The following is a 27,941-nucleotide window of genomic DNA, read 5'->3' as shown; positions in this document are numbered from 1 at the left end:
TTATTCTTAAAATATAATGGAACACAATTTTTATTAAGTAAACAAAACTCTTCAAAAATAATATAAATGAAGTAATGATTGGTGTCAAAACTTTATTTAGGATTTTAAAATTAAAATCCCTCAGGATTTGGAAGTTCATCTTTCAGAAAAATCTATAAAACTGGTAAATATTTGCAAATATAAATATTCAAAACATACAACAAATTTTCTACATTTCCTCTTTTTCTTTCTGTTTAAGAACTTGCCATGTATTTTTACCCATTACTTCAGGACGAGTTGTAACAAAACCAGAACAAGGAACTTGACCAGGAACTTCACATATACACCAACGAGAACAACCATGACCAAAATTTGCAGGATGTACGTTAGCTTCTTTGGTTGTGGCAGCTGTAGACAGGGGATTTCTATAAAAAAAAAAAAATGAAATAAATGAAGACTTCTATATAAATCAATGAATATGTAACTCTATGGGGGAGGGAGCCGGTTGAAATCGATCGGCCCCGGTGTGCGGCTGGTGCTTGATTTGTCGACCCCTGAAGGGATGGCGGGTAGGGTCAGCCTCGGCGGAATTTGAACTCAGAACGTGGTGATAAGCAAAATGCCGCTGAGTATTTTGTCCGGCGTGCTGGCGATTCTGCTAGCTCGCTGCCTTAATAACAATAATGATAACAACAACAATAATAATAATGCCCTGATGCAGTAGCAGGCATTGGCTCTCATGGCTTCTGATCTTAACTCATTGGAAGTGTTATCATGTACATTTTTTTTGTCTTGGTATAAAAGATGAGCTACAGCAAATATTCTGCTCAGTATCTCAGGTTTGCTTGTCAGTTGTTTGACCTTAACCAGTTGAGCATGTCCCTTAGTGGCTGACAATATGTGCATCTCTGATCATGAACAGAAGTAGTTGGGGAGCATCATAGTCAGGTGTTGAGAGGGATTCTTAAGAGTTTGGATAAAGCACCCACTACACTCTCGGAGTGTTTGGCATTAGAAAGGGTATCCAGCTGTAAAAACTCTGCCAGATCAGATTGGAGACTGGTGCAGCCATCTGGTTCGCCAGTCCTCAGTCAAACCGTCCAACCCATGCTAGCATGGAAAGTGGACATTAAACGATGATGATAATGATGATGTGAAAAGATGCACAAAGCAGTGATGGAAAGTATACAAACTTAGAACTAGTTCAAATATATTTGAGAGGTATTTGAACTTGTATAGGATTTTCACTGCAGTTTGTCACAGAGAAAAAAACATTCTCACTTGAGGCAACTCTGAGGTGACCAGGAAGAAAAGCTTCTTTTACTGTAAATCAGTAAAGATTATTAACAACTTTTTGTCTATAGGGAGAATTTTTTCTCCATGACAACCTGCAGTGGAAAACATTTACATGTTCAAATATCTCTCAAAAATATTTGAAATAGTCTTAAGTTTGTATATTTTCCATCACTGCTTCATTCATATATATATATATGTATATATATATGTATATATATGTATATATATGTATATATATATGTATATATATGTATATATATATGTATATATATATACATATATATATATACATATATATATATACATATACATATATACATATACATATATACATATACATATATACATATACATATATACATATACATATATATATATATATATATATATACATATATATATATATATACATATATATATACATATATATATACATATATATATACATATATATATACATATATATATACATATATATATACATATATATATACATATATATATACATATATATATATATATATATATACATATATATATACATATATACATATATATATATACATATATATATACATATATATATACATATATATATATACATATATATACATATATATATACATATATATACATATATATATACATATATATATATATATATATATATATAAATTCTATATATATATATATGTAAATTCTACCTAAATGGTACCTGCTGGCATGGGGAAAAGGGACGAAACTGCAAATTTGCCCATCCCAAACACCACCAGCTAAACAAGGTAGATAACCACTTACAAGAAAATAAGCGGGAGCGCAGAAAAGGGAGATCAGAAAGCTTAAATATACGTACACATAATCCACCGAATACCAACAGGACTCACAAAGAGAGAAGCCCGTATATTCCTTCTGCTCCCCAAAAAAGGCTGTATGCAGAGGCTGTACGAACTGCAGTAGCTGAGCAGCAAGCTTTTTTAAGCGTGGCCCAGAAAATGGTACAACAGTTAACGTGGATGCAGAGGGTACAGAGTCAACGCCACACGAACCATTGTCCAAGACCACCACAGATGATGGATCAGGGATGGCCACCGCTAACACCAGGAACCCCTGCACAGATATCACGCCCATATTCCTACTGAATATCCGGGGCCTATTACGAACAGGCGGCAAAGACAAGTTCCTATACTTGAAAGACCTAGTAACATGCAATCAAGCAATATGCATGGTGCTTACCGAAACGCATCTAACACCTAATATAGCAGATGCGGAGATAAATATACCAGAGTATGCCGTACTCCGAACAGACAGAAGGGATAGAAGTCATGGGGGAGTTGCAATGTACATCCGAGAAGATGTCACACCCCTACTACTACTATCACACTCAAACTCTGTATGTGATACTTTAATAGTACACATAAAACAAATTGATGTAGTTGTATGCTCAACATACCGTCCACCAAATACCGCAAAGCAGGAAGGTAAATTTGAGGACAGCCTCAGACGCATAGAAGAGGTCCTGACAAATCTGGACCAACACATCAATATACTTTTCCTAGGCGACTTTAACCTCCCAAATGTTAAATGGCCTGAAGGTCACATCCTCTCTGGGATGTCACTGCATGAACAAAGCCAGGCAAAATCATTGCTAGAACTATCCAACATGCTGTTCATGGAACAAGTGATACTCCAACCAACCAGGGGAAGCAATATTTTGGATCTCTGCTTCACAAACAATGTGAGCCTAATCCATAATGTGAAAATAACGCCCACATCTCTCTCAGATCATAACATTATAGAATTAACTATGTATGGTCCTAGACAATCCACTGACACCCACTCCATCAGGAGGACTCAAGCAATATCCAACCTGAATTTCCACGGGGCGGACTGGAAGTCAATTCGCAGAGAGATCCGAAATCAAAACTGGCATGACAGCCTTTCTATACAAGACAATGACCTCAAACTAAGTCATTTTATGTCAACCATACAAGACATATGCACCAAATACGTGCCATATAGAAAGAACAGCAAACATGCCAATAGAATTCCTAGAGACAGGAAAATCCTTATGAGACACAGAACAAAGGTCTCAAACCAGTTAAATAGAGAACTGGAGGATAGGAAAAGGGCTAAATTAAAACTAACACTGTTAGAAATAGAAAACAAAATTAAACTCTCCCATGAAAAGGAGAGAGCAGAGAAGGAAAAGAGAGCAGTAGAAAGCATAAAAACAAACTCCAAGGCTTTCTATAGATTTGCAAAGGAGACTGCTACGGTGCAGTATAAGATAGGACCCCTGTTCCTGCCTAATGGCTGACTGACTGCAGATCCCACATGGATAAGTGAAGTGCTCAGTACACAATTCAAGAGTGTCTTCACCTCTCCTCTGAGTCACATGCAGATAAAGAACCCAGCTGATTTCTTTGACAATAGCACTCAGCAGAAGGGGACTGCATCCATTACCTACATCGACATCGAAGAGGAAGATGTGATAGCTGCCATAAATGAAATGAGCTCAAATTCGGCAACTGGCCCCGATGGTTTCCCAGCTGTCCTCTTAAAGTCGTGTAAACAAGAATTAGCAGGACCACTCCGGATACTCTTCCAGAGTTTCCTTGCAAATGGTAAACTTCCCAAAAAGCTGAAGGAAGGCACCATATGTCCTATCCATAAAGGTGGAAGCAGAGCAGAGGCTGGAAACTACAGGCCCATCTCTCTGACTTCACATATTAGCAAAGTCATGGAACGAATTGTCAGAAGGAGATTGATTGCGTTCCTAGAAGAAAATGACTTGCTGAATGAGACCCAGCATGGTTTCCGTCCAGGTAGAAGCTGCCTCACGCAGCTCTTGCAGCATTATGACTGGGTCCTGAAGCAGCTACTTGACCATTCAAATGTTGATGTGATATATCTCGACTTTGCAAAAGCCTTTGACAAAGTTGATCATGGCTTGATATGTCACAAGCTGCGAAACCTTGGCATAGCTGGTAAATTAGGAGAGTGGCTGCATGACTTCCTGAATGGTAGAAGTCAGACAGTTGCAGCCAATGGAGAACTATCTAGGGAAACACAAATATTGAGCGGTGTTCCACAGGGAACTGTTCTGGGGCCACTACTGTTCATAGTGGCCCTTCTGGACATGCCCACGGTCACTCGGAGAGCCACTGTCACTAGCTATGCTGATGACACAAAGATATCTCAGGCAATAAAGAATCCTGATGATATTGTAAGCCTGCAGAATGACCTAAATGCAATATATGAGTGGGCAGAGCAAAATAATATGCAGTTCAATGCAAAAAAATTTCAAGTACTGCGCTACAAGACCACAAGTACCTCCCAACTGGCATACACAGGGCCTGGAGGTACTGCAATCCCAGAACCACAAACAGTGAGAGATCTGGGCATCAACATGTGTAGTGATGCATCATTTCACATGCACATTGTCAAGTTGACAGCAAGGTGCAGACAACTGGCGGGGTGGATACTGAGGACTTTCCGTACAAGGGATCAAAAAGTCATGTTGATTCTATGGAAGACATTTGTTCTGAGCCGCCTAGACTATTGCTCTCAGTTGTGGTCACCACACAGTGTTAAGCGGACAGCAGAACTCGAGGCAATTCAGCGGCACTATACAAAAAAGATCGCCACAGTCCAACAGATGAACTACAGGGAGCGACTGAAGGCACTAGGTCTCTACTCCCTGGAGCGCAGGCGGGAGAGGTATGTAATAATATACATATGGAAAATACTGGAAGGACTGGTGCCAAACTTTGGTATCAAGTACTATAGGAATGCCCGCACGGGTCGCCACTGCATGGTGCCAAAGGTACCGTCCACTGCATCTCACATAAGAACGAGATACTGCAGCAGCCTCGGTTTCAGAGGACCTCAGCTCTTCAATGCCCTGCCAAAACATTTGAGAGACATGCAAGACATGGATGCGGAGGTCTTCTAGACAAAACTTGACGCTTTCCTCTCCACGATACCAGACGAACCAATGGCTCGTAATGAGACGCAGTTTAGGGCAGCTGTGTCAAATTCTCTTATACACCAGATGTGCCATCAAAACTCTTGATTGGACCATGTCAGGTGGGGGAGAAGAGCCATGCAAGGAATGTGAAAATCACGGTGGTGCACCAGCATAACCGCAGCCACTTGGCTGAAACACATAAATAAATAAATAAATAAATACATATATATATATATATATACATACATATACATATATATATATATATATATACATATATATATATATATATACATATATATATATATATATATATATATATATACATATATATATATATATACATATATATATATATATATATATATATATATATATATATATAGTCCTGTGTAAGACTTTAAACTGCTTCCAGTAGCGCAGGCCTTGTTTGGGGGTTCCAGGGATTTGAGTGTGAGCCCAATTCTTAACCACTATTGTTTCCCAGGTTTACTCTGATCCAAAATATAGCACCTGTCAGGTTCTTAGCATGTCCCAAAATTACCTCTGGAAGGTCATTCACAGACACCCTAAAGGACCAGGGCAAATGAGGCTAGTCTGTTCTTTAGCTATTCATCTAAGAGAAGGTAACTCCATCCAATTCCGGCATCCTGATAACTACTGTTCTCGTGGCATTTGTTGCACCAGACCAATACAAATTTGAAAGGTAAGAGGGAAGGGACTAGCACCCCTGTTGTCTTGTGGGGTAATTTATTGAGAATTTAAAAAAGACTGAGAGAGAAAGCCCCAACAGAAAATCCTGAAGGAAGACTCCTAAGGCAGATATATACAAGGCTGTGGAGTCGGAGTCATGGAGTTGGAGTCAGAAACAATTAAAGGGTAGCTGGAGTTGGAGTCAGTAAAAGTATACCGACACGGATTCTGACTCATTTATTTTTTAATATAAACCAGTTATAACATGTAGGCCTACTCAAAGTACAAGCGTATGCATATGCTTTATGGGATATGTAGACCACAATCACTTAATTACATAAAAAGGAGTCAGAGGTGCCAATAGTAGAGAAGTTGAAGTCGAAATCTTTTGTTTCAACTCCACAGCCCTGGATATAAGTCATCATCATCATCGTTTAATGTTCGTTTTCCATGCTGGCATGGGTTGGACGGTTTGACTGAGGTCTGGAGAGCCAATGGCTGCACCAGGCTCCAATCTGATCTAGCAATGTTTCTACAGCTGGATACCCTTCTTAACAGCAACCACTCCGAGAGCATAGAGGGTGCTTTTTACATACCACCAGCACAGGAGCCAGTCAGGCAGGCCTGGCATCGATCATGTTCAGATAGTGCTTTTTATGTGCCACCGGAACAGGGGCCAGTCAGGGGGTACTGGCATTGGCCACGTTCAGATGGTGCTTTTTATGTGCCACCGGCATGGGAGCCAGTCATTGGGTACTGGCATCGGCCACATTTGGATGGTGCTTTTTATGTGCTACCAGCACGGGAGCCAGTCAGGCGGACCTGACTATATGGCTATATATCTGCCAATATGGTTAATCAGCATCTGGCGTCCCCGGCAGCTCTATAAATGTTGCAAACATATTGACTTGTCTCCCCTTGATGGCATGTCCATGAATGGCGAAGAGGTAAGTGTACTTGGAGCTAGGAACTTTCTTCTGGAACAGCATAAGTGGTTAAGTTACTGTCTCAGAAAAACTGTAGATCAATAATAAAATAGATCAACCATATCTATACATGACAGGCTTATTTCAGTTTTCCTCAATCAACTCCATTTACAAGGCTTCAGTCAACTCATGGCTATAGTAGAAAACATTTGCCCAAAGTTCTGCACTGTATTCACTCATTCCATTTGACTGATATGTGGTCTTTGGCTAAGTTGTGATACAAATATACACTTTAATTTCTACAAAGATTAAAAATTATTTAATGTTCAACCTAGACTAATCTTCAAAAGCAAAAATAAACCTTAATCTTTTAAATAAAAGAAGTATTAAAACATACGGGGTTTTACAAAAGACTTTCTTAATGTGCTCGTGAATTTCTTCTTGTTCTTTGTTGTAAACATCCACAATAACTCTTTCACCAGAATCTGTAAAAAGTAAAAGAATTGCTAAGTAGAAACAATTAGAATAGAATGAATATATTGTGATCTTTGGGGAAAAAAAAAGTTCTATACTAACTTTGAAGATATTGCCAGATGTATTGCTCACCTTTTAAATCAAGATGTCTGATCCCCAAAATAATCTATCCAGAGCTATTGCTGTGAAAATATATACAATTCTTGGATGTTAGGCTATTAATAAGCCATTAATTAGGCCATCTAATAGGAATATATATTCACTTGAATTTTCCCTTAAGTTTAGTATGATCAAAAAAACTGTTTTCTGGCTGATTTACAATAACTTATTCCATGCAAACCTGATCAGAATGACTTCTGCTGGAGCAACTGTTTTTACAGTTAGATAACCTCCTGCTACTATGAAGTAGATGCAGAACTTGCTATTTACCTCCCAGCACTGCTCAAAGCTGGGAGGTGATGTGAATAGATGGTGTGTAAGAAATTTTAAAATTGGGTAAGTAATACAATATACTGGAAGTTTCAGGATACACAGAAAGAGAAAGAAGTTCCACAAGGTGGTATTCAGATGAAGAAATATATTTAATTCTTGGTGTAAAGTTTAGAGAATGATAAATATGGGGTTGCAAGAAGCAAAGAAGTTGGGGTAATTAGTGATTTGACATTTAATTTCTATGAAGTTCGAAGAGTATGAAACTGTCATAGTAGAGATGGAATGTTAAGCATATTTGAATCTTTTAGAGAGTTAACTGCTCAGAGGCTAAAGATTTTTTGCTATAAGTGCTATTAAATATTTAGGTCATGTTAGAAATACATTTTAGAAAGCATTTTGTGCAGTAGAGGAATATGTAAGCTGCACAATACTAATTAATTTAATGGTGATTAACAAAATTTGAAGAGAAAGAGATGACATTCCTACGGAGAAACTTAAGTTCAATATTTGAGAGAGTTTTCTACAGCTCACTTAAGTGGTTATGGTATGGCTAATGAAGAAAATTTAGATTCATATAATCAGTTTAATACACCATGTACTGGAAAGTAAGTTGGGTCACAAAGGCTGCATATATTTCGTTTTATGTGACAACCTTTTTTAAAGTGAGTGATTTATGTGAGTCATAGAGTAGAATCTATATAAATAAAAACTATATTATTAGTTGCCTTGGCTCTTCTCTTCAGGGTTCAACTCCCACTAACACACTACAAAGCCCACAAGAGTATTGCTCTTAGATCTTGAATGCTGTAGACGAACAGATATCTTAGAACACAACCAAGAAGCAGGCTAATTGAGTGATTGGTATAAAGTCACAGACACACTACAGTCTCTAGTCCACAAGAATACTTTCTCCTCCCTTTCCTTTTCTACTGCAATTCAAATGACCTATGCCCTTAGGAGCTGACTGGTTTCATGCCACCTCTGTTCAATTTCTCCCCCACTCATCACCTGTATTGTGTCCAGCATCCACCCCACCATCCAGCCGTGCACAAATCTCTACACCCAATCCTTCCTCCCCACAATGTCAGCATTTAGAACTCCTTTTCTCTTCATATCCTTCCATAAGCTATCAACTTACATCAGTTTAAGCATCAGTTTAAGCATCCAGTGTCTAAAAAAAAAAAATCACAAATCTTTTTTATGAAATGAGCCAAATATAGAATATATCTTACCTAAAATGAACTGTATAAAAGGTGTTGGTGTCATATTCTTCATAGTGAGTACTTGTAGGTTAGGATTTTTATACTGTATTTGTGGAATGTGCCAAAATTGAAAGTTGCTTTGAATAAAAAGGAAAAATTAATAAAGTCATTAAAAACTATTTAATAAGAAAGATCATTAGGGATTTCATTATAGTTTTCTATATATTTGACATTTAACAATATATGTTAACAAAATTATCTATAATACTTATATATGTGTGTGTAGTTGGTCTTTGTGTCAATTTGAACTGAGACTTTTTTTTTCCAATTAGGGAAATTTTCATAACCAAAAGCCAGATCTTTCAAACTGAGTGATGACATCATGAAAAAAAAAAAGCCTGACCAATAGCACACACAACAACTATACAGCAAACTCACTGAATGACATCAACATAAAAAATAAAAAATAATTTAAAAAACCCCCAGAAAACTAACAAATCAAAATTGTTGCTTTCAAACCAGTTAAGAGTCAGACTAAATCTAGGATCAGGACAGAAAGGTCAGTCAGGTAGACAGAACAAAAAACAGAATGCAGCCATGCATTCATGTCATGTTGAGCTCCACTCAGTGTCAGATGTCGACAGCTAGACCCACCAAATATGAAGAGTCTGTAGTAACACAAATGATCCACATTCTACTAGCTTAAGAATTCTCTCTTTCTTCTACACCTAACTATAGAAACTGTCAACCACACTCTTGCCTAAAAAAGAACTTTCTTTCACCTCAATAGTTCCTCATCAGATGTCCTGCCCAGTACAACATCTAACAATAAGCATTACTTGAAAACAATGACTTCTCTCATCCATCTATCCAGCTTTCCATTCATCTAGTTGTTAATGTGATAACCACCACCTATATTAGTATGTCAAATTCATACAACATTATATTGTGTAAACATGTATGCTGACAAGCCCTACTACAAAATTCTAAGAGCTACAAATCCTAAACAAAACAAGTATTGAAATTTCTACATTTAATACTGACACCAGTACTAACAATAAAGCATTTCCAGGCAACTATCCAAAGTTCATACAAAGCTTTGCATCTTCAAAGTTATGTCCATTTACAGGGTACAACGGAAAAAAATCTGTTTCATCATCATCATCATCGTTTAACGTCCGCTTTCCATGCTAGCATGGGTTGGACGACTTGACTGAGGACTGGTGAAACCGGATGGCAACACCAAGCTCCAATCTAAATTTGGCAGAGTTTCTACAGCTGGATGCCCTTCCTAACGCCAACCACTCAGAGAGTGTAGTAGGTGCTTTTACGTGTCACCTGCATGAAGGCCAGTCAGGCAATACTGGCAACGGCCACGCTCGAAATGGTGTCTTTTATGTGCCACCCGCACAAGCCAGTCCAGGGGCACTGGCAACGATCTCGCTCGAAAATCCTACGGAGGCCAGTCAGGCGGTACTGGCAACAGCCACGCTCAAAATGGTGCATCTTATGTGCCACCCGCACAAGAGCCAGTCCAGGGGCACTGGCAACGATCTTACTTGGCTTGCCGGGTCTTCTCACGCACAGCCAAAGGCACATTGTGCACTGGTCCAAACCATGATGGTAACTAAGAAAAAATAAAAGTAAAACATTTGCTACCTAAAAATACCATTAGTCCCTGCCAAACTGCACTGGTGCCACACCAATGGCCACATAAAATATGGGAGGTTTTTCAGTTGCACTTTGTGTTATAACCTTCATCTTCTTATGGCTGAGTTCCAACCCAAGTCCACTTGTCACACCTCTTGGTCCAATATCATTGCTTTGAGGTCCTGGATACATTCCAAGCTAGTGTCTGCAATCAAGTTATCAATGTAAGTGTGACAAGGTTTTTCTCTTCTTACATCACCATGAAGTACATTCCACAAGACTAATTCAAATGTTTGCAGTCCGGGGTAGCACACACACTGACCAGCTAGTCGCAGCTGTTTTGGCCTGATCTTCTTGAACTTTTGGCAGGTTTCCATAAAGGCATTTGTTTCTCATATGTTACTACCATTTCACATTTAGGGCCGTTTGTAGCATCCTTGTGTAGCAGCCATCTAACCTGTTCGATAATTTTTTTGTCAGTGTCTGTGTTTCACTGTCATATAATAATACTGATTCAACAGCTGAATCCATTCCCACAATTTTTCCACCCAGCAAAGAGTGTTCAACCATATCCTCCACATAAATCCCAATGATGATGAAGTAAAGATAATGTGTAAGCCGGTGGGGGGTATACTGTCACTAAACATCGTGGAATAAATATGTCTGGAATCAGAGTATTACCAACATGAAAGTTCAAAATTTCGTTTGCAAGATTCATGATGTGAACTCGTGTGTTAAAACAAATCTTGATGTATCTTGTGAGGGTCATTATGCCAACAATAACAAACACATGCACTAGTCAATTTCACTTCTTTTTGGTTAGCCAGAAGGTTAATTATCTAACCAACCAACTAATCAATAGTTTGTTTAATCTATTGGTTATACAATCAACCAGTTGTTTGTCAAAGTTCAAATCAATAACGTGTCCTCTCCTCCAGATCTTAGAGATTTGAAGCAGACCTGAAAGCAGATTAATTAATTGTTTAATTAGATAACTAATCAATTAACTAACAACAAAGAGGTAAAATTGAACCAGTGTAGGTGTTTTTTTTTTTTTATTGGCGTAATGAACGTCTCAATATACAACAAAGCTGAAGATATTCTTTAGAAATCTTTTGGTGATAAATCAAAAAGGGCGATTTTACGGTACATTCAAAACGGAGAAATTGAAGGTCCTTAAAACTCAAACCGAGAGCACTTTCCAGACCTGATAATAAACGCAGAACATGACCGACTGACAGGTACTATCTGCACACTTACAAGAGTTGTACGTTTTCGGAATAAAAATGTTTCGTTTTGTGTTTTTCAATACTTAGTCAATCTTGTGTGTATGGAACAAGATCGGGGTCATTAAATGTAAACTTATACCAGAATTTATCTTCAAAAATATTTTCGTCTAATATTAAGAATTTATTACTTTTGTTACATCTCTAAGCTTCGATGTTCCACTGAGTTTAACCCTGTGACCTCTTAGATATTTTCCTCGTGGTATATCAACTAAATTGTTTTTTAACAAACTCAAAGATCTACCTTTCTCAGAAGAAAAAAAAAAGATACATTAAAGCTAAGCCAATAATTTTACTAGAATCGAAAGATGGTCATAAATACAAGTGTATGGAGTAGAGATTGTGCGAAAATAAATGGTTTCAATAAAAAAGAAATTAGTTGTCATTGATTTAAACGCAACAACAAAACACTTACTAAGCTCCTTTACTTGCTAGATGTCCAGTGTTATAGTTGATTATCATTACTTGAACATTTTTCTTAAAAACAAGTGACCCATTTTTAAGATATTGTAAAGTCCTACGAATAGGAGCACGACCTTTCATAAAAGGCATGTTTCTAAGATGTTATTTCTGACGCGAGGAAATATCTCCGAATTTACTTGAAACTACATGTTATCAAAAATAGGTAACTGTTGCAAAATTTGAAAGGACTTATTAAATGATAGAATAATAAATAATCAAAAAAAAGTGTTATATGAATTTATAAAACCACAAATTATACTTGAAGTTATATCTTTTTTTTAATCACTTTAATTTTAAATTACGGCGAATGTCGTAAAATAATAGATTCATACAAAGCAGACGAAAGAATGGCGACTGCGGCACCGCTGTCACATCAAGGTCGAATAGTGCTGATTGCAGCACTGGCTGGGGGTTTATTTTTTCTCGGATTTATTTTCAGTAAAAAATATTTCAAAAACAAAACTAAATTAGGTAAGTAATTTTAATACATATATGTTAAACTCTTTTACTCGCTTACTGTAAAAATGTTAACGAAAAGTTTACATTACATCAAACTATTTCCTAATTTTATTTATTTTAATTACTGGATTGGCAATCATCAATTAATAACGAAAATTTGAATTTTCAGCGTATCTGAATTACAATAATTTCTCATGTTGGTATAAGACCACACTTTCTTTAACTAAATAGACACAGTACATGCCTGGTACTTGTTTTCCATTGATTCAACGAGGATGTAACACGAAGTCGAAACATGTGGGGATTTTAGCTTACAGTCTAGACTCACAAAATTAGTCTGTCGTCCCACCAACTTAAATTATCGTTAGGATTTCTAACACTGACGCCAGGCAAAAAATTTGGGGTTGGGGATGACTGGATCGATTTTAATATTTGACTAGCGATTATTTTATCTACCCTTCTGAAGGATAAAAAAACAAAGTCGACCTCATCAGAATTTGAACGTATTCTAAATAACCTTAACTAAATAAAGCAAATTATTAAGTCTCGCTCTGTACTTTTGCCATTTCTCCCTTCAACAATAATGATAATTTCTTAGATAATTTCTAAATTGGATGGGGCGATGTAGTCTATTAATTCTACCTTAGAATTTGACTGGTACATGTGTTATCGTCACCGAAAAGATGAAAGGCAAATTCACTTCCGGTGGGATTTAAATATCAATGCTCTACTGATTTTGCATACCGTTGCACTTTCCTTCAATAATAATAAGTTATTATTCGAACAGTCGTATATGGGTGTGGCCACAGATGACACAAAAGCCCTCGAATGGGTGATAGTCGAGCGACCCTCAGAAACAAAAAGAAAGAAAAAGAGGGTGTGCTGATAAACATACTGACTTGACTCCCAAATCTCAAAAGTTTGTGAGCATCAAGCTTAACAATTCAGAAAATGGTGCGGCCAGTCACTTAACCCGGGCAACAGGTCAAGAATTGCATCAAGAGCAAAAGCAACAGCATTCTTTGCAGCAGCAAAAGATACATCAAATTCAGCTGCAAAAGGAGAAAAAAACAAACGAAAGCAACCAAGACGAAATAACAACCATGCTTGCTGGAACAAATACAGTAACCACGCATGGGTGAGCCACTTAACTACACAATTCTCTGAAGGAAGCAAAAATGGAATTGATGAATTTTATAGACTCTAAAATCGACATAAGTTTAATAATGCACAAGGGACTTGACGCACTCACCATTTCCAAGACTCAACAAGGAAGGGTTCTTGTTAGAACTACTCCAACGATGTACTGTATTTTGAGAAAACATTTATCACATGATACAGAAGAATTTAAAAGCTTATTAGGCAGAAGGATGTTAGAAAGTTCATACAAAGGCCATGGAAAAAGACCAAGCCAAGTGACCGCCTTTTTTTAAAATTTTTTATTTCTCCTCTTCCTCTTGGAATGGCAATACAAAGAATAGGGTGTTGCATAAATGCTCATGGCCTGGGGTAACATGAAAGCAGGGACACCTACTCAACAATCCCAGGTCACTACATCTGAATGCAGTAGCCATTATCAAGACTAGAATTTCTAAAACACAATTGTTTGCTCCCCTTCTAAGTGGCTACAAGGTTTATGCTCCTTTAGTTGGCCTGGATCACATGGCCTGGTAGTGCTGTTTCTGAGAGGTCTGGGTGTAAAATGAGTACAATTTTCCTAGATCCAATCAGTAAGTTGGTGGTCTTACACATGAACAACAATGAAAGCAACAATAGTCTTCAGACAGTGGCTGTCTATCCTCTGACAGGAGCTGGACCGCTGGATTTCTTTAGACATTCAGAGACTTTCCTGGAAACATCTTACTCATTAATGTGCATGGACAGTTGAAATAGGATCTTGGATGCATCCAAAGATTACATGGGAGTATCTGATTGGAGAGTAGGAGGGCAAAAGTCTCATAAACTTTCTCAGGCATTTCCAATGGTCTGACAGCTTTTTGCTTCATTTTCCCCAATGCACAATATGGACGTGGTCACACAGTGGCATTCAAGTCATAATTAGGTTGGGTCATTATCAGGTTAGCAGACAGGCATAGTAATAAGGTGCACATAGTTTCAGATAGCTGGCTATTCAGACCACAAATTTGTAACATTTACAGTCAACTTAGAAAAGATGTAGGTTACTGGAAGATGAACACATCCTTCCCAGCACTGAAAGATTTCAAGGATCAGATTAACATACTGATTAGGTGGGAACTGATGAGAGCTATCAACAACAAATGGAGAGTTTAATTAAAATGAAAAATCGGAGAAGCATATATCAGGTAGACATAGACAACACAACAGAGTAGAAAGGGAACTAGCTAGCAACAAGTGGCCCTCAACCATTTCTTCAATGCAAAACATTAAGATTTTGTTGTCTAAGCCTGTGTGTTATTTATATTGATTTCAGTTGAATATTTATACTTAAGCAACAATTATTTTGTATTACTCTACCCGTATTTTGGATTGTTACTTCTACTTTTATTGTATACCTTTTACATATTTAATTGATTGTTTCTTTATGATATTCATCTCCCAATTATTGTCTTTTTTCTCCACCCTTTTTTTTTTTTTCTTTGGAAGCTAATGAAGAAAAGGAAACAACTGAAAAAGAATGCAAAATACAAAAAGAAGGATTAAGGGAAGGTCTAGACTCAAATAGTCTAGGAGATGCAAATTCTGAAAAGCAACTGCTAGAAGCCATAAATATCAAAGAAACATCAGTAACATTACAATCTGCTGCTGCAAACGAATTTGAAACTTCTGCTCCAAGCTGTACCTTCAGTCAGCAGTCACAAGATGTTGAAAATTCAGTAGTCAGTTGTCAGTATGATGACACCGAAGAAACTCTTAAAACTGTGGAACATGATATCAATTCTGATTCATCATTTGATTTCTTTGATTTAGCTACTAGTCCCAATGATTTCAAACCAACATTTGAATTTGTTCATCCAGCTGAAAATTTAAATAGGATAAAGAGAAGTGAAAAATCAGATAAAATTAATCATATTTCAAATGTATCTGAAAATGAAGAAGAAAGTACACATGTTTCTTCACAAGAAGATATTACAAATGCTTTGGATTCAGCAATCAATAATACTGATACCATAGGAACCGATGAACTGAAAATTCTAGTTTCACTTTTACTTTCAAAAAATGTTGAAATTCAAGAAGCAGCGATAATTGGGATTGTTAAATGTGCTGCATTTACAGATCATCAGGTAAGATGCACAAAAATTTCCTGATAGCTAATTGAATAGTTAGTTGTTTGAAATGAATCCTATAGTAACAAAAATTTCTTTAATTTAAAAAAAATTTTTTTTTTTTAATTATTTTTTTTATAGTTTCAGCTTAGAGCTGCAACTAATGATGTGAACTCTATCCCTCTCATGCTAACATGAAAAAGTATATGTGGAAAATAAGTGCAAATACTTGCAAATAAACATTCTTTAATAGAAATAATAATTTTATGAAGGTACTGGAAATTCACTTTATTGAATATTTTCCTTTTTTTTTCTTTTTACCAGAATTCACTACGTGAGTTGGGTTGTATAGAAAAGCTTAATGTTTTGCTAAGTTCCTGTGTCACATCTTTAAAAGTTGGACAAAATATTTCACCAGTTTTTATTGCATCAGTTGCTAATGCAATTTCAAATATGTCTGTCAATGAAAACAATCAAATTATGTTAAAGGTATGTAAAGTCGTTTTTTGAATATGCAAAATCTCTTTCTATTGTTTTAGCACAATAACAATTGAAAGACATTATTGTTCACATTTCTCAAGAATTATCTTTAACTTAAATTAACAAAAATTTAATTTATATTTTTTCTGCACAATAATTTTTTAGTTAAATTTATTTTGTATTAAATGCATATAACCTTGGAAACGGATGAATATTCTTTTAAAAATGTACTCCTGTACTTCTAAAAAAAAATATTAAGAATGCTGTAAAATATACATTTCAGATTTAATATCATCAGTGGTATTAGCAGAATCTTTTGAACATTTAAGAGAAAAATGAATGCAGAATCTAGTTACTGCCCTTTACATTCTGACTTCAAATCTCAGAGATGAAAATTGCCTTTCATCATTCCAGGGGTCAATAACTTAAATTGGTATAAGTACAAGAGTTGGTTTAATGTTCCTATAAGAACATCCTTGATGTGAATGGAATTATAATAAAATTCAAAGCAGACTAATGTGATGCACTATAGCCGAATACCGTTAAAGCAGTAGTGAGCATCATAAAGCATGAAGTAAATTTCTAGGGAATCAACTTGGCAATGCAGTTTTAACCCAGTCTTTATCTGGAACCCTTTCACTTCACTAATGTCCTTGAAAAAAAATCGTCGTAAAAACTACAACTTTATATTTCCCTGCTTCAGATAGTATGAGATTAGATTATAGAGGTAAAATATGTGAATTAAATGCAATGGTTGGACTGTTGAGTAAGGTTCATAAGATAAGCTATGTAAAATTACTAGAAAGAACAATTTGAGAAAATGACTAGCTATCAAAAATATTTTTCGGTTTGTGCAGGAAAGCCAACCAGGATAAGATGGGCATAAGGAAATGGATGTTACATGCTAGGTAAAAAAAAGTGCCATTGTTGATGATGGAATCTACTGACAGCCAAAGAAGTAATCAAACAGTACATGAAAAGATACAGAGTTACAAATTTGTCTAACACATGCTAAATGTGAAAAGAGGTGTTAAAAATTATGGTGATGAGAGCTGCAGCAATGATGACTACAATGGCATTGATCATGGTGATGTATTTATTTATGTGTGACAATGTTTAGCCCTTCTTTTCTTTAGGTTTCATGCTTTGAGGAAATAACTGTAATGTGGCAACAAAGATACAGTATGACTGTTTTTCCATCTAATCTATTATTGTATAAGTGAAGGCTTGGTGGTACCCACGACAGAGGCAGGCAAGTGAACTCACTCAGTGTGTTGTAGTTTCAGCATATTTGGATACAAAAAAAAATATTAACACCCTAACACAAATTTTTAACCTAGAATATTTCAGCTATTTCAATACAGAAATATGTTTTATGTGATTTTCTTTCAGATAGGAGACGGTTTTTAAAATAATGTAGTTTAGTTACTCTAGCAGTACAAGGTGGTATCAAAAAATTCCTAGACTGGTTATGTTTAATAAAAAATAACTTATTTATGTAAGTTTTAACATCATCTTCAAAATAGTCGTCTTGCACAGCAATACACTGGTCCCAATTTTCTTGCCACTTTTGGGATCTGGCCTGGAAGTAATTTTCTGTAAGCGATTCACTCTGGATCTCGACAACGGTGTTAAAACGGTGACCCTTGAGCTGTATTTTCATCTTGGGGAAGAGATGGAAATCCACAGGTGCTAATTCTTGATGCACTATACCGTGAATGTCGTAAAAACTATGAGCACACTCTTGATTGAGCTGCAGCTCTGTCATGCCTTCTTCAGTTGTGGAGATGAAGGCCTCTTCCATTGTGACGACTACTGCTTTGTTTCAGGGTCAGACCTGTAGACCCAACTCTCATCACCTGTAATAATCCTCAACATGAAGGATGGATCAGCAATGGCACACTGACAGATATCTTAAACAGACTTCAATACAATGTTCTTTCTACTCAGTGGTCAGCAGTTGGGGGACAAACTTGGCAGACACAGCATGTTCAATTCAAACGTTAGGATTATCTGCACAGACCCACATGATACACCAACATCATTAATGTCATTGATTGTCCTCCAATGATCCTCATGCACAAGCTGATGCATTTTCTCCACTTTTCTGGGGGTGATGTTCGTGGTAGATCTTTCAGATCGCTCATCATCTTCTAGGGATGTTCTTCAAGTTTTGAAGCACCCATAACCACTTGAAATATTGTGTGCAACACATTGCCTCATCGCTGTAGGCTTGCTGAAGCATGCTCGATGTCTCTGTAGCAGACTTACCAAGTTTAACACAAAATTTTATGGCTCTTTGTTCCAACTTCCTGTCCATGACAAAAATCGCAGACTATAGCATTCACATGATTCCAAAAACACAAATTTCACAATTTGTGAAGTAAACACAGTGATGTCACTTGGTACACTGCCCCATGAAGGTCACTGCTAGCTCTCACTGTGCATGCAACCTTGTGCTGCCTTCTGTTGGCGAACTACAGAACTAGTCATCAGAACTAGAGTAAACATATTGAAATATGTCCAGTAAATTCATTATTGGAGATTTTGCAAGTAATTACCTCATGATAAATACATCACCTGTAATTTTATTGCAAGGTAATTACATCACAAACCAATACATTATCAGTAAATTTACCATCATGATTTTTATCTGCAGAGAAAATATATTGCTAATCATTATTAACATTTTTATTCTCAGAGAATATGTGTCACATTTCATTACCAATGAAAATGATATTCTAAGGCCCCAAAATTTGATATTAATTTCAAATTTACTCAAAATGTACATTAAAAAGAACTGAATCAGAATCATCATCATCATCATCATCATCAGCATCGTTTAACGTCCGCTTTCCATGCTAGCATGGGTTGGACGACTTGACTGAGGACTGGTGAAACCGGATGGCAACACCAGGCTCCAATCTAAATTTGGCAGAGTTTCTACAGCTGGATGCCCTTCCTAACGCCAACCACTCAGAGAGTGTAGTAGGTGCTTTTACGTGTCACCTGCACGAAGGCCAGTCAGGCGATACTGGTAACGGCCACGCTCGAAATGGTGTCTTTTATGTGCCACCCGCACAAGCCAGTCCAGGGGCACTGGCAACGATCTCGCTCGAAAATCCTACGGAGGCCAGTCAGGCGGTACTGGCAACAGCCACGCTCAAAATGGTGCATCTTATGTGCCACCCGCACAAGAGCCAGTCCAGGGGCACTGGCAACGATCTTACTTGGCTTGCCGGGTCTTCTCACGCACAGCACATTTCCAAAGGTCTCGGTCAGTAGTCATCGCCTCGGTGAGGCCCAATGTACGAAGGTCTTGCCTCACCACCTCAGCCCAGGTCTTCCTGGGCCTACCTCTTCCACGGGTTCCTTCAACAGTTAGGGTGTGGCACTTTTTCACGCAGCTATCTTCATCCATTCTCACCACATGTCCATACCAGCGCAATCGTCTCTCTTGCACACCACAACTGATGCTTCTAATGTTCAGCTTTTCTCTCAAGATACTTACACTCTGACGGGTATTCACATTGACATTACACATCCAACGGAGCATAGAATGACTTCTAAAAATATAATCATGCTATTTTAAATTGGATAAAGAGAGAAACATTTTGATTTGTGCCTCTTGAATCATCCAATATTTCATGTTTTAGTATTCTTTAATACATTGAATTCTTGCTACACTTTTTCTTTCTTTGTGTGTGAGTGTGTGTCTATGAGAGAGAGAGAGAGATGTGAAATTTCAGCGATGGAAATAATGAAAATAATGAAATTTGCATCTGCTGTATTGGTAAGATTTTCAGAACATCAGAAGGATTCTTATTTTTCTTAATTTCTTTGCTCTTTCATAATGAAATGCGATGTATTTACTATGTGATTAAAGGCTTTAAATAATACTTGGTGATATCTTTATTCTGCAGATAAAAAGTATGAGGAGGAATTTACCAATGTTGTATTTGATATGACAACAAATTTACAGACATTAGCATTCAGTATAATTATCTTGCAATGAAAGTAGCAGGTAATGAAATTGCAAGTGATGTAATTACTGAAATGTAATTAGTCACTATGAATCGACAGTCAACTATTGAAGAACTTCAGAGATTTGTTTCTCTTTTCATACAGAAGACAAACTGTATGATGCATGTGCACAAAATGTGCTTGCTACAGAGTTGTGTGAAGTAAGCATTGAATATAGGGAACTTCTTGAGACTAGAGAAATAAATGAATGAGCTTGATCTGTTGCATGTATAATGTTAACCTGCATAAAAAAGTTGAACACAAGTTAGTTGAGAGAGTGACTTAGCATTAAAAGTATCGTTCTGCATCTGTAGGAAAGATAACTAACATCAGTCATGGAAGGAGGAGATGGAAAAAAAGTAGTGCACTCAGATTTCAGGATGGTGATGCCTATGGATGAAATAACAAAAAACCAATATGCTATTTGGAAGACCCAATAAACTCCTGCTAGCACAGAGAGATATGTTATTTTTGCTGTATGTTATAGCCTGGAATTTGCTTTTTAGTCAGTAGTATATTGGTATTGTTTAATGTTATGCAGTGTGAATTTGTTTGTTCCTGTTCACCAGATTAGAGTATTGCTGATATATTCTACAACAGCTACACTGTTCTAGATATATAAGAAGTACTCATACAATGACATTCTGAATTGCATTTAAATAAAAGTCACCCAACTGATATGCAACACTTTGCTCAACAATTCACTACAGTCACTCTCGCATTGTTACATTGTATCTTTCTATGTTTCTTCGGTTGCCATGACAATAGATTTTTTTTATCCTCAGAACCCATTCAATGTGTCTGCTTCTCCTCTCATCATCCTTATTGTTCACTCTCAGATCCACCTTACCTCTTGTACTAAAAATTCTTTTGCCATACAGCTTCAACCTTTTGAAATGCTTTATGAATTAAATGTTTTCTTTCCCAAGCAGCAACCTGCAGAGGTTCAAACAGTCTAGGAGTAGATCAGATATTTGACCAGAAAGAGAAACCCAATATACCAACCTATGGTTCATTGTCACTTACAGGCAACAAGTGAAATTATACATTTCTGATCCTCTTTCCTAAATATCTAGATTTTCTTGTGAGAGACGTTCATTCCAACCACAGTTCAGAAACAGTGTTCTAATTCCCAATGAAAGGATGCAAATACTTTTAATCTATCTCTAAGTTTTGCTATACATGACAATAGTAGATTCTGTAATAAAGGAGAAAGATTTGTGCTAGAGCTCTGATGTCTGGTGGGCTATGACTTATGTACATACATTTTATAAAGTAACTGCATCTTCTACTTGTGATGTAACTGCTTGTAGAGACTTCCTTAGCTGCCTCAGATGTATTCATTACAATGATCCCAAATGACTCAGAAATGAGGAATCAAATATTTACTAAAAGAAATCAGAAGCTGCTAATTTAAATGTAATCTTGTAAAAGTTTTGCTAAAATAGCAACATTGATACTTTAGTACATTTTTTCTTTTCTTAGCTGTGTGAAATTTTTATTTTAATATTATACAACTATATGAAAATTTTATGCTAAGTTATAAACTTCTGCAGTTTTAGGATTTTATTTTAAACATTTATATTTATATATTTCTAATAAAAATATTGCAATTTACAGGATTCGGTGCCTTTATTGGTAGATCTCATACTTGGTGACCATATCAAAGAAAGTGCATTGCTAGCTACATTAAGAGCCCTTACCAACTTATCTACTACAGAGAAACATCATGGTCACTATACACAATTAGTTGAAAATCTCTATCAATTAATAGATGGTGACAATATATCTATCAAACTGCAAGCATTGAAAGTACTAGTGAATCTTTCCTGTAGCTCTGAAATGGTTCGTCATTTACTGGCAGCTAAGGTATGTATACAAAATAGATTTATCTCTAAATTCTAAATTTGCTGAAAAGTAAAAGATGCACAACAGCATCTTCTGTTTTTTTTTTGGATGATGATTTTCAGGAATTGCAGTAACAGGTTGACACTGTCCAATTAGTGGAGGTAGGTAAGTTTTCCCCATGTGTTATGAAACTGAAAAAATGCAAAATTTGTAGAGGAATTGATTCTGAAACCAAATTTTTTTTTGATACATGAAACTGTTTGTATTAAATTTGTTTTAACTAACATTCTTTAGATTGAAAGAAAGCAAAAAAATTATCTTATTGTTAGTTTTCCCTTCAGGTTTTCATTTAATTAAGGTATGTTATTTTACATCAATTGACCTTATTCAGTTAAGATTAAATATCTGTTGATGTATCTGACTGCAATTTTTCAAATTTGTCATACCAACCACAATAACAGTTAAGCAATGATATCAGTAACGAGTCACAAGCAAAGCACATTTCCAACTGAGAGTTACCAACATAAAATTGGCAGAGCTATTCTTCATAGGAAAGGTTGAGAAACAAACAAAAACTAGAATTTGAATGATTTGGAATAGAATCAGTTTAGCAGACATCTAAGAATCCAAAGTTTTTTAAATATAAAAATAGGCTTTTACCCTTTACTGTTATCTTGATTATGAAAACAAAGTTTAATCTATTTCTTTCTAAATAAATATCTCCTAGTATCTTTACAGAATCGTTTTTTAGCATCTAAATTCTCTCACTTATACTATTCATGTTTCTCTCTTCTTTATAGTTTCTGGAAGATGTCACAAATTTATCAGACAAAACATTTGTAGTTTTTATATGATTTATTGGCCTTGTATGTTTATATTTTACCTGATTCAATTAAAGCATATGCATTTCAGTTAACACAAAACATAACAATATTGTTTTTAACTTTCATTTAATGATATATTTTTAGGCCCCACAATCTACACTGGCTCTATTACATCGAGATGTTGAAGAGGCACTTGTGCTACGATGGACAACTTTACTTGCTAATATCGTTCACACAGTTAAAGAGCACAAAATAACACAATCGTCTCTACCTTACACAGACAAAGCAGCTTCTCCTGAAACAATGTATACAGCTTTGTATGGTGTCCATATGATAAGAGATCTTAAAAGCAAAGTTTTCTTGTTAAGTAAACACAAGAATGAAGACATACGTTATCAAGCTGCACGCATATACAGTGGATTACTTAAATAATATCATTATGCAGAAAATTATGTTACTGCAACAGAAATTTTTAAAATCTCTTGACTAAAGTGTTTTAAAGACGTGCTGTGGCCTGCAAATCTTATGTTTTTTAATGAAAGCATATATTTAAATATTACTTTTGTTGAAACTAAAAATGTTAATGGAAGTAAATCAAATGTTTAACACAGTTCTAGTTTAACAGTGCTATAAAAATTTGTTTAAAGTGTTTAAACTAAAAGAATCATGATTTTTTTGGTATATAGCATTACTTGTGAAAAAGAAAACATAATTCAGTTTCAAAAGCAACAATATGTATTTACTGACAATGAATATTAGAGATATATTATTTTTATGTTTATTTCCTTGTCCCATAATGTATTAAATGTTTTCAAGCAAAGAAAATAATTCTCAAGAGCTTGAAAGAATGGAATCATGGTAGTGATACACAGTGAGATTAAAGACAGCAATATAAAGAACACCATGTGTGTTACAGTTGTTAGCATAGATCCAGTAAATTCAAAAAGAGCTAAAAAAGTGGCATTGTGAAATATATGTGTGCCTTGTAAATAGTTAGCAATAGTTGAAACATTATATATTTTTTAGCTCATAAGGAGGAACTATTTCTTCTCCTGAAATTTTGGCTGAGTTTGTCAATTACCATAAAAGAATTTTTAATTAGTGTTTAGATTATATATACATATATACACACATATACACATACATTTAAGCACATAAACACACACACATATATATATGATAATCATTGCTTTCTTTTTATACAGCTAATGATATTTGCCAACTGTTTAAACATGAAATAAGTGTAACTAATTGAAAAGGTTTTATCTTTTAATTTAAGAAAGAAAATTGTTTTTAAATCCGTCAATGAAATATTTCTGTACTAAAATCTCTAGAGCTCAAACTTTGGAAACTAAAAATAACAATTGACTGTTATAAAATCTTTAATTGTAAATTAAATGGAATAAAATATTTTGAACACAAAGGAATAATTAAAAATCATTACAATCATCTTCACCATCATTGTTGTCATCATCATCCGCATTGTGTGTTGAAAAACTGTATCCAGCACACAAATATACAAATTCTAGGCTGCATATAAGAAACAATTATTGTTACCTTGTTTCAGTCATTAAACTGCAGCCATGCTGGGGCACCGCCTTGAAGAATTTTAGTTGAATGAATTGACCCTAGTACTTTTTTTTAAGCCTGGTACTTATTCTATCAATCTCTTTTGCCGAACTGCTAAGTCACAGGGACATAAACACACCAGCACCAGTTTTCAAGCAGACTGTCAGTATATATATTTACCATTTAAATTTATGGCCGAGTTAGAGATGAAACTAGTCTAGTCCAGTGATTCTAGCTTCACTTATGGGCAGTTATCTCCCCAGTCAGTATATGAAAATGAGCTTTCTTGCAGTTCTAAAAGTTTTAACTCTTATTTCTAGCAATATAGGTGCTACCCAGCACCCTCAGTCACAATTAGTGACGATAAAATTTTTCCTGTACACACACACGAGTCTTCTTTCAGTTTCTGTCTGTTAAATCTCCTCTCAAGGCTTTGGTTGGCCCAGAGCTAAAGTAGAAAACACTTGTCCAACATACAATACAGAGGGACTGAACCTGACACCATATGGTTGAGAAGCAAGCTTCTTAACCATACAATCATGCCTGTACCTATCATAAATTTCTAATTTGTATCAGACTTCATTTTTATAAATTTGATGTTATTTACTGAATTTTGTTGGATAGATTTTGACAGACATATAATTTGATATTTGATTTAGAAAGAAGCCATGGTACATTGATGTCAATAAATTTAGCTTTCAATAAATAAATGTCATATAAACTTCAAGATTAATATCAATACAAACTACCTCTTGAGAAAGCTAATTAAATATGCTTGTCTTATTATTATTGTTATTTTTTAAGAATACATTATGGCATCGTCATGGTGGATATTATTCTGATAGCCTGAAAACAAAATGTTCTCTCTTGTCAGAGATGTTAATATTTTAAACTTCTGTCTCTTTAACAAAAGGTCAAATGACTAAAAATGTTCTGATGACCAATTTTTGTCAACATTTAAGGCTTTTAGGTCAACAAATTTCTCAAGTAACTTCAGATACCCATCATTGTATTCAAATTAATAGCTTGTAATGTAAAGCATTTTTTTTTATCTGTCTCACAGCATCTTAGGTTTGGATTTGTAATCCCAGTAGTTTTTACTTTATTTGTTCTTAGGATTAGTATTAAAAAATTCCTTTGAATCTTCATGGTACAGTTCTTGCATTAAAAAAAATTAGAGCAACTTTACAAATAACTTCCTCTGTCAGTCATTGAAGTGAATCAAGTTAAATTGAAATAGCAGTGTAGAAAGGTCAAGTAATTATATAGTATTCAAAACCCATTTTGAGTTTTTAACATAGTGAAGAGTCTAACATGTCAGAATACTGAATTAATTTACATTTAATTTAGGTTTGAATTTGTATCTTTACCTTTTATTATACAGCAGCCAATACCCACATTCAGCAGTTGGCTTTGTTTATAAGAGATTAAACATCTAAAACTTCAAGTAGTGTTCTGCATTACATTTTCTACATTTCATAGTAAAATACTTGACATACAATGCAGCCAGATAAATGTTACATCATTGCATTGAATGACTAATATTTTACTTTAACTTCAGTATTTACAATATTGAAAATCGGATAAAATTGCCTTCTTGTTCTATGCAAAAATATCTTCTTTACATTGCCCCATGTTATACAGATTTCACTTTCCCTATCACTCACTCATCTAGATATCTGTAAAAAGGTTTTACAACTTACTCTGGTTTGAATTCTTCCTTTCCCATGCCTCCACAACTCTTTGAATTCAATCTATCAACAACTCTTTGACTAGTCACCAAAGAAACCTCTATGTGGTTACTCAACCTGTTACAACTAACAGCTAAATCTCCATCAATTCACACCCTGCTGTCTTGAAAAAGGACATATGGATAATGAGATCTTGAGTTTCCAGCATGTAGGGGGAAAAAACAGGATGGTCACACTGGAATTTCTTTGATCATAGCTCTGGTCAGTAAAAAATTGACCTGTAACTAAACAACAACTCTGATCATATTTCTTCCTACATCGAGAACCTCTATGCTCACTCCACTCCTCACTGATAAGACTCCACTTTTCAAAACTCTTTTTGACTCATGCACTCATCCCACACTGATTTTGATGATACAGAAACCAAATATTTTACAATCTTTATCTTTTCATATAATTAATTTCATTCTTGAATGACACAGATGCTCTAAACATCCTTGATCTCTTTCTCATTTCTAAACCCACCTGCTACCAAACTATCTCTGCACTTAGTGAATAATCCAGCCACTGCCACATTATAACTTCCCACCACATATCCACACACTAAACAATGCCCCTACCTTCTGGATACTTTGGAACTTCATTTCAGCTGATTAGATTAGCCAAAGCTCAGCCAGTTCTATGCTAACTAGGCAAGGCAGAAACAACCAACTGGGAGACTGAAACTCTCATCTTAGATATGTTCCTTCATATCCCAACCATACAACCCCAAATCCCACTAGTAGTTGACTTGTATCTGGCAAAGAATATCGCTTGCAATACATGGGAAAAAGAAATCACCTACTCCTACAAACTGGGAGGCTTTTACATATCACTACATTCAAAACACAAAAGATGATTTTGTGCTTTGCACAACCTGTTAGCTCTCACATCTCACAACATGCAGCTGGTCCTTCTGGTCTCTGGCCAAAAGGGTCTCTACCAACTTCGCTGCCTGTATCCTCCAATCTTCTGCTTCTCAATCATTGAGAAAGCCTTCACTTTTGTTGCCTAATTTGCATCCAACTCTATACAGCACACAATACTCTTCAATCAACCAGCATCACCACTACATACACATACATACCAAGTGTGAAAGCAATTCCAGTTGTTTCAGAACAACAAGATTCCAGCCCTGACAGTGTCCTCTTACCTTCAAATAATGCTTCTCAAAGCTAGTACCTAACCTCAACAATGTCCCTTTCTGTCCCTCTTCAGGACTCTATCCTATTGAAGGTTCCATTCTCAAGATGGACAATATCACTGATCTAGTAAACTATCCTTCTACTCTTATTTCCAGCATCTCAAAGGTGATGGAGACAGTTGTTAACAACTGTCTCCAACATTTTCATTCCCTCCCACTTTTTCAGTTGCTACCAATACAGCTTAAAAA

General features: G+C 35.8%; 2 protein-coding genes across 3 annotated transcripts; one reads left to right on the top strand and one right to left on the bottom strand.

The window, feature by feature from the left end:
- Nucleotides 1-75: 75 nt before the first annotated feature.
- Nucleotides 76-13,523, bottom strand: LOC106883947 (small ribosomal subunit protein mS25). Its single transcript, XM_014935102.3, has 4 exons — nt 12,324-13,523; nt 9,003-9,109; nt 7,262-7,349; nt 76-404 (listed from the first exon to the last, which is right to left on the bottom strand). Exons 1-4 carry the CDS (start codon nt 12,458-12,460, stop codon nt 209-211), a joined length of 528 nt encoding a protein of 175 aa, XP_014790588.1. The 5' UTR covers nt 12,461-13,523; the 3' UTR covers nt 76-208.
- LOC106883946 (armadillo repeat-containing protein 10) lies at nt 12,703-24,672 on the top strand. 2 transcript variants are annotated; one of them, XM_014935100.3, is made up of 5 exons: nt 12,703-12,841; nt 15,455-16,092; nt 16,399-16,563; nt 22,198-22,446; nt 23,394-24,672. In XM_014935100.3, the coding sequence occupies exons 1-5, from the start codon at nt 12,718-12,720 to the stop codon at nt 23,679-23,681; spliced, it is 1,464 nt and encodes a 487-aa protein (XP_014790586.2). In that variant the 5' UTR covers nt 12,703-12,717; the 3' UTR covers nt 23,682-24,672. The 2 variants fall into 2 exon arrangements, with proteins under 2 accessions (XP_014790586.2, XP_014790587.2); XM_014935101.3 differs by lacking the exon at nt 12,703-12,841 and adding an exon at nt 13,721-13,967.
- Nucleotides 24,673-27,941: the final 3,269 nt, after the last annotated feature.

Source organism: Octopus bimaculoides, chromosome 3, assembly GCF_046866305.1.
Source record: "Octopus bimaculoides isolate indiv1 chromosome 3, ASM4686630v1, whole genome shotgun sequence".
NCBI lineage: Eukaryota > Metazoa > Mollusca > Cephalopoda > Octopoda > Octopodidae > Octopus > Octopus bimaculoides.
This window is presented reverse-complemented; position numbering and strand designations above follow the sequence as displayed.

What these genes read in the sequence shown, in the direction of transcription:
- LOC106883947 (XM_014935102.3), bottom strand. Translation starts at nt 12,460, where the DNA reads ATGCCTTTTATGAAAGGTCGTGCTCCTATTCGTAGGACTTTACAATAT. An exon ending in CTAGCAAGTAAAGGAGCTTA is followed by an intron (nt 9,110 to 12,323) that starts GTAAGTGTTTTG and finishes TTTTATTCAAAG; the next exon opens with CAACTTTCAATTTTGGCACA. An exon ending in AAAGTCTTTTGTAAAACCCC is followed by an intron (nt 405 to 7,261) that starts GTATGTTTTAAT and finishes TTTTTTTTATAG; the next exon opens with AAATCCCCTGTCTACAGCTG.
- LOC106883946 (XM_014935100.3), top strand. Translation starts at nt 12,718, where the DNA reads ATGGCGACTGCGGCACCGCTGTCACATCAAGGTCGAATAGTGCTGATT. An exon ending in CAAAAACAAAACTAAATTAG is followed by an intron (nt 12,842 to 15,454) that starts GTAAGTAATTTT and finishes TTTCTTTGGAAG; the next exon opens with CTAATGAAGAAAAGGAAACA. An exon ending in ACAATCAAATTATGTTAAAG is followed by an intron (nt 16,564 to 22,197) that starts GTATGTAAAGTC and finishes TGCAATTTACAG; the next exon opens with GATTCGGTGCCTTTATTGGT.